This window comes from Halichoeres trimaculatus, unplaced genomic scaffold, assembly GCF_033239565.1.
Source record: "Halichoeres trimaculatus isolate MK-OKI-2021-1 unplaced genomic scaffold, fHalTri1.1 fHalTri1_scaffold_20, whole genome shotgun sequence".
Classification (NCBI taxonomy): Eukaryota; Metazoa; Chordata; class Actinopteri; order Labriformes; family Labridae; genus Halichoeres; species Halichoeres trimaculatus.
Window position 1 is genome coordinate 28,411,917 of NW_027437198.1, and position 10,783 is coordinate 28,422,699.

A 10,783-nucleotide genomic window follows, 5' to 3' on the forward strand; every position below is an offset into this window, starting at 1 on the left:
CCACCATCAATATCGAAAAACTACACCTACAGCATACTTCACCAAGAGCCAGGCTCCAAAGTCCTGCCTCCACTCCCAGACCTGACTCTGCTGCAGCTTGGTTTATCCATCTGAGGCATTTCCAGCTGCTTTAAAGACTTCAAAAACTAAACCTACAGAAACACTGTTAGCTTTAAAGGCCCAATCTCTGTTTATGATCAGATCTCTTTCACACAGGTGGTTTGTTATGTGTGGTCACTTTGTGTCCTGCTCCAGTCAGGATGATAAAATAAGGGAAATTAATACGGAGCCAAAACAAATACTTTAGCTGAGTTCTGCGTTATTCGCCAGCAATATGCAAATCATATGTAAATTACAGCCTTTATAGCCCCTCCCCCAAATCCTCCCCTCCACGCAAAAAAAGCGACAGAAAGTTGAAGCTAAAAAAAGACAGAGGAAAAAAAAGAGTGTGACAAAGAAAAACATTATTGAAATTAAATAAACTGTCATTGATTAAACTGTGACAACAAATAAATAAAAAATGATTTGAATGCAAAAATTAAAAAAAAAATGAAATAATATAAAACATTTGATGTCTGTGTTTGTGACTCCAGCACAATGTTATCAAAGCCATTTCCCGTTTTATATTTTTAAATATATTTTTCAGCGCCAAATTTTATTTTCAATTCCAAACATTAAAGTCATTGTTTTTAGGGATGTCCTGATATCACATTTTCACTTCTGATACGATACCGATACTGCAGCATTGAGTATTGGCCGATACCGATATTAATCTGATACGATATCAGCATTAAACACGCATACTTTATTACTTATTTTGTAGTTTGTCTGTCATGTTAGAAAAGGCTTGATTAAGTGATATTACTCAAACAAAGAACAGTAATCAGCAACAGTAGGTATGAGGAAAAACTGACCCATTTATTATTAACCAATAACATTAATTTTAACATTAAACATAAGAATATACTAGTAATTGAATAAAATATAGAATAAATTAGAAGACCCAGAAAATAACCTAAATAAATCAAATAAAAACAGCAGGAGTCTGGAATAGACTGATTATATCAGAGATTTTAGATGCAGTCCGATACAATACGATTAGGGATGCACAATATTATCGGCACAATATCGGTATCGGCTGATCAAAGCTTAAAAACTCGTTTATCGGTATCTGCAGATATGAAAATTTCTGCTGATAGTCACAGCCGATAAGGTGCTATTCAGTTAGGATTATTATTATTTTCCATCTGAAAAATAAGCTCCTTAAATAAAATGTAGCACTTCATTTATTTACACTGCAGAGCTCTGTGTCTGTCACCAGGTTGTTACAGTAGCTCTAAAATAATTAAATACAACTTGGTTATGTTTAAAAAAGCATTGTACATTTAAAGTTCATGTGATCTAAAGGAATTATTTTTCTGTATTTCAATACTGAATGTGTTGAGTTTGAAAAAATAAAACATTTCTTATTTATGGTAAAATCAAATGTTTTTTGTCTTATTTTATGTGTGTTTCTTAAACATATAAGACCGTCACAATAAGAGTAACATATAAATTCCAGTACAGGATAGACTTAGCTTTCTTTACAGAGAAAAAAACAAACAAACAAATGATTATCGGTATCTGTATCGGCCAAAAGGGGTTTCGATATATCGGCATATTGGATATCTTTGTTTTTTTGCTGATATCAAACAGATATCCGATATCAATATCGGACTGGGACACCTCTAATTGTTTTGGCTCCATGGTAAGTTAGCACTGCTCGCCGTGGTCACATGATCACTACTTCAGAGAGATAACGAGCGCTGGACGCCTCTGAACCATGAAACTGTTCTGGTAGAAGATTCAGAGAAGATTGTTGAAGACAAGAAACACAGAGACAGGATTAGAAAGACAAAGAGACAGAGTAAACGTGTGGATCAGGATTTGGTGAGTGTGTGTGTGTGAGTGTGTGTGTGTGTGTGTGAGTGTGTGTGGTGATTTAATCTACATACCTTGACACTGGAATCCCTGCTTTCCAAAACCCCTGTGAAGAAAACACAAGAAAACAGGTTAAACATTTTTTTACAGGTTACGACGTGCACACACACACACACACACACACACACACACACACACACACACACACACACACACACACACACTCACAGAGAACTTAAAGAAGGAATTCTGAACCCTTTCTGTCTCGCCTCAAGACATTTGCGCTGAGGCAAATGTCAGATCTGTGCAGTTAGCGTGGGGTGCTGCAGCCTTTCTTTCCAAAGAGCACAAATTAAAATGCATCCACCTACCAAAGTATACAGGCAGAGCAGACTCTCAATAAATCAATGACACAACTCAGCAGCGCATATGCTGAGGTTAACTCGAGCCCACACACACACACACACACACACAAACACACACACACACACCCTAAGGTGCACTCACACCCACACTCGCCGGACAGCTGCCCCGGGGCACAGTGGACACCACGCCTAGGTGGTGGTATGGAGAGGGCCTGGGGGCACACACACACACACACACACACACACACACACACACACACACACACACACACACACACACACACACACACACACACACACACACACACACACACACACTGCTGAACTCATCCTGATCCCTGCTCATTTGCATGTTCTGGATACAAATTCATAATCTGCAGGGGTGTGAAATCACGCAGCGCTGATTGGTCTTAATCATTATGTTTATTGACCCAGATAGACAGGCAGACAGGCAGATAGACAGGCAGACAGGCAGATAGACAGACAGACAGACAGACAGACAGACAGATAGACAGACAGGCAGATAGACAGACAGACAGACAGACAGATAGATAGACAGATAGATAGACAGACAGACAGACAGACAGACAGACAGGCAGATAGAAAGACAGACAGGCAGATAGACAGATAATCTTAACAGGTCGTGCACTTACACGGGGTGCACGCTGTTCCTCTATTCAGAGGTATTTATGACCACTGAGACCATCCCATTATGTCCCCACAAACACACACACACACACACACACACACACACACACACACACACACACACACACACACACACACACACACACACACACCCTTCTAGGTCAAACCATTTAGCCATTCACAAATTAAAAAGCCCATCAAGGCCTTAAATAATGTCCGATTTGGGAATAGTGCACAGCGCAGATAATAATAAACGGGACAATTAGGCCAACCTGGAGCCGGAAACTCATTTAATAACCTGAGCGCAGTCACTGTCTAGTAAACCCTGGTGGGCTGCATGGTGGCATGTCTGCAGAGGAGAAGAAGAAGGAGAAGAAGAAGAAGAAGAAGAAGAAGGAGAGCAGTAGCAGTAACAGCAGGAGGAGGAGAGCAGTGTCAGTGTTTGACCCGTGTGAAACACATTTTCTTGTAGCTGCTCAACTTGTTCCTGCTGGCAGCGATTCACTGCGAATCACTGGGTTTTTTCCTGGACGCGTTTCATCTCAACCTCTCTCCATCCCTCTGCCTACTAATACCATCAAACAAAGGTCTGCACACAGTCCTCCTCACTGGACCAGCCTACATACCTCCCAGCTTCCATCAGTCTGTCAGAAACAGCACAGAGGAGCAGGATGAGGCAGAAACCAGAGTTTCTCTGAGGAGACGCTCCCCCTGTTCCTGCTGATGGGATGATGTAACACCATCAAACTCCAGTCTTTACATTTCAGCTGAGAGTCTTTAACCTGTGAGCCTCTCAGAGCCCCCTGTCCCAGAGTTACCCCCCCTGACCTCTCTTATTCAGGTTAAAGTGAGAGTTTTAACCCTTCGTATCACACACCACCCTCTCTGACCCCTCTCTGACCCCCTCCCTGAGTGTCCCCCCTCCTCCTCCTCACCAGATGAAGTCGGTGCAGTGGCTGCAGAAGGTGGGCTGCTTGAAGAAGCGCGCGATGAACTTGTGGTCCTTCACCTCGTGCACGTTCTTCTGGCGGAGCGCTCCCTGGCGCGCGAAGCCGCGCATGGGCTGACGGGGTCCGTCCTCCCCGTCGCTGTTGGCCGCCGCCGAGTCTGCCATTCTCCGACTACCTGAGCTACCTGCGTCCGAAGCTCGACTTGACCGAACCACCGAGACCTGTTGGCGGCTCTACAGCGGGTCCTGGGTCCTGGGTCCTGGAGGGGTCGTTCCGGAGACGGATCCTGGTAGAGGAGTTCAGAAACTGCGCTCGGATGTTCGCTGACGGTAGATGTTGGTAGTTTGTGTCCGCCGCGCTGCGCTGCGCTCTCAGCTTCCTCCTTTTCTGCCAGCGCTCAGTCTGAGAGCAGAGGGAGGAGGAGGGAGGAGGAGGGAGGAGGAGGAGGAGGAGGGGAGGAGAGAGGAGCTTTAACTTCCTCACTCTATCTCTACAGATATCATCAGAGGCTATGGAAGCCCGTTGCTGCCAGTTACAAAAAATCAATATAAAAAAAAAAAATCATGAGACAGATTTCATCATTTCCACTTTTTATCTCATAACTATGACATTGGACCTCATCATTATGACTTTTTCTGTCACAATTTAAACTTTAAAATCTTAAAATTCTGATTTTTAATCTCATAATTTTGACTTTTTCTGTCATAGTTCTGATTTATTAATCTCATAATTCAAACTTTTTCTCCAAATTCAACTTTTTATCTCATAATTATGACGTTTTCATCTCACAATTTCACTCTTCAATTCATTATTATGAGACAGATTTCATCATTTCAACATTTTATCTCATAACTATGATTTTTGACCTAATCATTATGACTTTTTCTGTCACAATTTAAACGTATTAATCTCATAATTTTGACTTTTTTAATCTCATAATTTTGATTTTTAATTTTATAATTTTGAGTTTTTTATTCTCATAATTTTAATTTTTTAAACTCATAATTTTGACTTTTTCTGACATAGTTCTGACTTTTTAATCTCATAATTAAAACTTTTTTTCCAAATTCAACTTTTTTTCTCATAATTCTGACGTTTTCATCTCACATTTTCACTCTTTAACTCATTATTATGAATCTTTATCTGATAATTTAGACCTGAGATGTCAAACTCGAGCCATGGAGGGCCGAGAGGCTGCAGATTTCCTTTCCAACCAAAAACTCCACCAGCTGATTTCACTGATCAGCCATTGCTCTCTGCTTGAAGGTGAGGTAATCAGTGAAATCAGCTGGTGGAGTTTTTGGTTGGAAAGAAAACCAGCAGCCTCTCGGCCCTCCAGGGGAGGAGTTGGAGGTCCCTGATATAGACTCTTTATTCCATAATTATGACTTTACAATCCCATAAATTCAACTTTTATTTAATAATTATGACTTTGTAATCTCATAAATTTGATATCTTTTTATTTCACCATTATTTGTTTTTAACTGGCTTAAACTGGCTCCACAGAGTAAGCTGTAAAGTATCTGAGCTCACTCTGTCAGAATTATCAACACAATCTCTGATTTCCTCTTTATCAGAGTTTGAACTCTCACCTCCTAAACTGATCTCTCTGTTTCCTGTTGCTGATTTATAAAGCTCACCTTCTTTTATCTCTCAGCTCCTTGAACACCTCTTTTTTCCAGCAGCCCTCCTGTTGGACATGATGTCGTTAGCCTCGTAGCTTTATCACCTGTTACATTCAAAGTTTCTGAAAAGAAGATTTTCTTTTTATTTATTTATGTGTTTGTATTTATTCTTTTTTTTTTCACCTACCTCCTCCCCCCTCCTCTCTCCTCCTGCTGATCAGCCTCACTCACCTCACTCTCCTCAGCAGGTGTGTCTGTGCACCAATCATGGAGGGGGAGGGGCCTGCAGCTCTGGTCTCCACCCTTCACACCCAGCAGCAGGAGCAGGAGCAGCAGGAGGAGCAGGAGCAGCAGGAGCAGCAGGAGCAGCAGGAGGAGCTGTGTGACCTCCTGTAGTTTCCTTTAACCTACTTTTGCTCTGGTGGGTTCAGTGGAAACGTTTTTGTTTTTTATTTTCTGTTGTTTTTGTTCAGGAAGGAGGGAGGACCCTGCTCCTCCGGCCCTCAGCTGGACCGTGGTGGCTCCCTTTAGTTCATTTCAGCTGATCCAACAGTGTTCAGTTAGTTTCCTTTGGAGGGAAGGGAGAAACATTCAGTTAGGTCTTATTAAAAACTGTTTCCTCTTTTTCTATCTGGTCACCTTTATCCTGTTTTCCCCAGTAAACACCAATAGCTTGATCACTCTTGACGGTTGTAATTATGTTCGGTCTCATTGACTTAACACTGTTTATAATATTGTGTTTGGATTATCGATTTATTGACCTGTTTATATCATTTAAACTTCTTTGACCTGAGACTTTCATGTTTCGAGCCTCATTTAACAACAAGACCTTAAAATTTCATAATTCAAGATGTTTCAATACAAAGAGTTTAAAATCATGTTCTCCTTTAGTTTCTTGTGCCATTTAAATAAACAAAAATGACGTCTCATTTTAAGAAACCAAACCGGCAAATTTATTTTCACAACCATCTTTTTTTTTTTTTTTTTGCCCATTTGAAGCATTTGAGGCGTCGATTTTGTCTTTTACTATCTTGAAACTAACGCCTGTGTGGACTCGTCAGGTGAACATGGCTCGTGTTCAGTCAGAAAAGATATTTTCATGAAAATCAAAACAAAACAAATCTTCTGATTCAGTATGAACCACAGAGACCGCTCAGGCCTCCTGGATCAGGTCTGCTTCAGTCCCAGAGTCAGAGGCAAACATGGAGGAGCAGTGTTCAGCTTCTATGCTCTAAATATCTAGACCAGGCCTAAAGACAAATCTTTATTGGAATATTTCAACAAATCATCATTTTACTGCACAGCTCTGCTCTGTATGATCATATTGTTAAACCTTTTTTTTTTTGCTTGAACCAAATTTTCTTTTAACTGATTTTGAATTGTCGTCTGCTGATATGGTTCGATGACCTTTTCAGTGATTATTTGTCCGTTCACAGCTCTTTGAAATGTGTTATATAAATCACCTTTCCTTGTGCAGAGTAAAAAGCACAGACTGTAAATGATACGAACCACACAAACTGCAGCTCCTCTTCCTCTGAACTCTTCCTCAGCTGAAGCTGTGACCTGCAGACGTACAGAGAGGAGTGAAGGAGCATCTTTGGGTTTTTTGGCAGCGATCCACTTCACGTCAGACTTTTCTGTTGCTGTTGGCAAGAAAACGATTTTATAGACGAATAATGTGAATCTGTTTCCTGTGGCAGCGTTGTTTTAAACTAACATCCCTCTCTGAGCTCAGCTTTTATTCTGACGCTGTGTGATGGTTTCTCTGACACGGCGTTTGTCACCGAACCACAGATGATCTGATATCGGCAGTTTCCTCTGAGGTCGACTGTTGGAGAAATGTTTCTGCAGACAGATTCATCAAGAGAAACAGAAAGAGAGCAGTAAGGTCGGTTTTTACAGGGTAAAGATGTCTGCTCAGTCTGATCTTTCACGTTCACGCTCAGAGAAAGTCAAACGATCTGCATCAAGAAGTCGTGACGAGTCCTTTTCAGGTTTTCACTGTGAGCTCGACCTCGTCTCACACCTCCAGCCTCTGCTGCGTCACATCAGCGCTGAAGCTCAAGGACTCTGGTCCCTGAGAGCTTTAAAAGGCCTCACTTAAGATCTCACCCTGCAAGGCCACCCAGGGACTCCAGCAGGTCCTGAACCGCAGACTGAACCACATCCAAAACCTCTGTGCACGTCATGTGATCTCAGTCACTAAATGAACCCCTCAGTGTTTATAATTAACTCCAGATTAACTTCCTGTTTGTGCTCTTTCACCCTCAGACAGACCAACCTCAGCACAGGTTTCTGGACTCCTGGTTTCTGGACTCCTGGTTTCTGGACTCCTGGTTTCTGGACTCCTGGTTTCTGGACTCCTGGTTTCTGGACTCCTGGTTTCTGGAGTCCTGGTTTCTGGAGTCCTAGTTTCTGGAGTCCTGGTTTCTGGACATCTGGTTTTTGGAATCCTGGTTTCTGGACTCCTGGTTTTGGACTCCTGGTTTCTGGACTCCTGGTTTTGGACTCCTGGTTTCTGGACTCCTGGTTTCTGGACTCCTGGTTTCTGGACTCCTGGTTTCTGGAGTCCTGGTTTCTGGAGTCCTGGTTTCTGGAGTCCTAGTTTCTGGAGTCCTGGTTTCTGGACATCTGGTTTTTGGAATCCTGGTTTCTGGACTCCTGGTTTTGGACTCCTGGTTTTGGACTCCTGGTTTCTGGACTCCTGGTTTTTGGATTCCTGGTTTCTGGACTCCTAGTATGGACTCCTGTTTATGAACTCCTGGTTTTGGACTCCTGGTTTCTGGACTCCTGGTTTTGGACTCCTGGTTGTGGACTTCTGGTTTGGACTCCGGGTTTCTGGACTCTGGGTTTCTGGACTCCTGGTTCTGAACTCCTGCTTTTGGACTCCTGGTTTGTGGACTCTTGGTTCTGAATATCTGGTTTTGGACTCCCGGTATTGGACTCCGGGTTTCTGGACTCTTGGTTACTGAACCCCTTGTTTTGGACCCCTGGTTTCTGGACTACTGGATTTGGACTCCTGGTTTCTGGACTCCTGGTTGTGGACTCCTTGTTTCTGGACTCCTGGTTTTGGTCTGGGAGCAGTTTTTGGACTGGGAGCAGGTTTTGGTCTGGGAGCAGGTTTTGGACTGGGAGCAGGTTTCTGGTTTCTGGGAGCAGTTTTTGTGGACTGGGAGCAGGTTTTGGACTGGGAGCAGGTTTTGGTTCCTGGGAGCAGGTTTTGGTCTGGGAGCAGGTTTCTGGGAGCAGGTTCCTGGGAGCAGGTTTTGGTCTGGGAGCAGGTTCCTGGGAGCAGGTTTTGGTCTGGGAGCAGGTTTCTGGGAGCAGGTTCCTGGGAGCAGGTTTTTGTCTGGGAGCAGGTTTTGGACTGGGAGCAGGTTTCTGGTTTCTGGGAGCAGTTTTTGTGGACTGGGAGCAGGTTTTGGACTGGGAGCAGGTTTTGGTTCCTGGGAGCAGGTTTTGGTTCCTGGGAGCAGGTTTTGGTCTGGGAGCAGGTTTCTGGGAGCAGGTTCCTGGGAGCAGGTTTTGGTCTGGGAGCAGGTTTCTGGGAGCAGGTTCCTGGGAGCAGGTTTTGGTCTGGGAGCAGGTTTCTGGGAGCAGGTTTCTGGGAGCAGGTTTTGGTTCCTGGGAGCAGGTTTTGGTCTGGGAGCAGGTTTTGGTCTGGGAGCAGGTTTTGGTCTGGGAGCAGGTCTCTGGTTTCTGGTCTCTGTGATCAGGTTTTGTGGGCTCAGTCAGAGGAGCATCTGAGTAAACGCGGTGGAGTTTGAGGAGCGTTGAGCGCTCAGCAAACACAGACTGACTCTGCGTGTCTGCGTGTCTGGAAGCGAAGCCTGGTCTCTAAAAAGAGATCTCTCACACTCGGGGAGGGAAGAAAACAAACTCTTTAAGTCGCAGCGCTGGCGGTGAAAGCAGCACAGTTGCTAAGTTGTGACTCATCTTTAGAGTTTTTGCTTTTCAAAGGGATTTTTGGAGGATCATCATCTCAGATTGTTGGATGAGTTTCATGTCATGAAGTTTTTCTCCCTGATGCATTAAAGAAATTAAATTCACTGACTTCCTGAGTCATTTGATCGGTGAAGACGATGCGTCACAGTCTGAGGAGCGGCGCCTCCACCTGCTTCAGGGTGTAGTAAACGCAGAGGGTGGATATGTGCGGCGTGCTGACAGCGACGTGGGACAGGGTGAAGGATTGTTTCTGTGAGTGTGAAGCGTGATTTCAGCGCCGACAGAAAATAAAAACAGGCTGCACGTCTCCACCAGCCAGAGAGCTGAAAACAAGACGCGCTGCTCCAACAGAGGAGAGTTTCTGATTTCACACACACACACACACACACACACTCACACACACACACACACACACACACACACACACACACACAGCGTGGCAGTCAGCTGGCTGTGAATGACCCAGATGAGATTGATTTAGCTGCAGGACAGAAACAGAGAGCTGTCACTCTGCTCTCATTAACACCGAGCTGACCACAGACTCTCCTGCTCCGTCTTTACCAGACCTTCAACAACTCTACACACACACACACACACACACACACACACACACATGTTTCATAACTGTCTGCCTTGTTAGCTCACAGACTGTAAAGTGATAAAAATGGCGTCCTCTGTGGCGGTGACGTAAACGCGCTGTGAGTACCTGAGTGGGCTGAGCGTATGTAAAGGCTCTGAGACGCTGGCCCATTGTTTCACACGTAAGCTGCTGATCTTTTCATTTCCATCACTTCACAGGCTCTGATGCAACTCATCCACAGGCCTGAACCAGAACCAGAACCAGGGTCTGCAGGATGATCAGCTGGAGCGTTCAGGAGGATGAGGCTGACACCTCTCTGTTTGTCACTAAAATCACATTAAACCAGCTTTCTTTAAAAATATATCTGACCATGCTTAAAGTGACGACCTGCTTCCAGGATCTTTCTGTCAGTGTCACTGAAACAACAAAGACTGTTTGACCCCGAGGACCCAGCACAGCGCTGTGCACATTAGCTTTCTCTTTTTAAAATAAAATGAAAAATAAAAAAATCTGAGGAGTTGCACTTTAATATAGTGTTTTCAACATGTTTCCTCCCACTGATGTGTTTGCAGAAATCCGGTTACAGTGTTAACAACAAAAAATATTCACGATCAGACTGCAATTCTTGCTTCCTACATTGAAAACACAACATCATGTTCTTATACTTATATTTCTAAGGATACAGACATTTCTGTGTTTAGAAAAAAAATATGTGTCAATTTGTTTCTTTTTTTGTTGTTGTTCATTGCA

The 10,783-nt window shown here is 43.6% G+C and overlaps 1 protein-coding gene across 2 annotated transcripts in view; it reads right to left on the minus strand.

Annotated features, from left to right (window-relative positions):
* Positions 1–4,285, minus strand: part of LOC141809644 (protein kinase C beta type-like) — an 88,583-nt gene extending 84,298 nt beyond the window's left edge. For both annotated transcript variants that reach the window (XM_074696762.1, XM_074696761.1), the window contains exons 1-2: positions 3,869–4,285; positions 1,995–2,026 (exon numbers count right to left, since the gene is read on the minus strand). In XM_074696762.1, the coding sequence (XP_074552863.1) occupies positions 1,995–2,026; positions 3,869–4,047 (211 nt within the window). In that variant the 5' untranslated portion in view covers positions 4,048–4,285. The remainder of the gene's footprint in view (positions 1–1,994; positions 2,027–3,868) is intronic.
* Between the last annotated feature and the right edge of the window lie 6,498 nt (positions 4,286–10,783).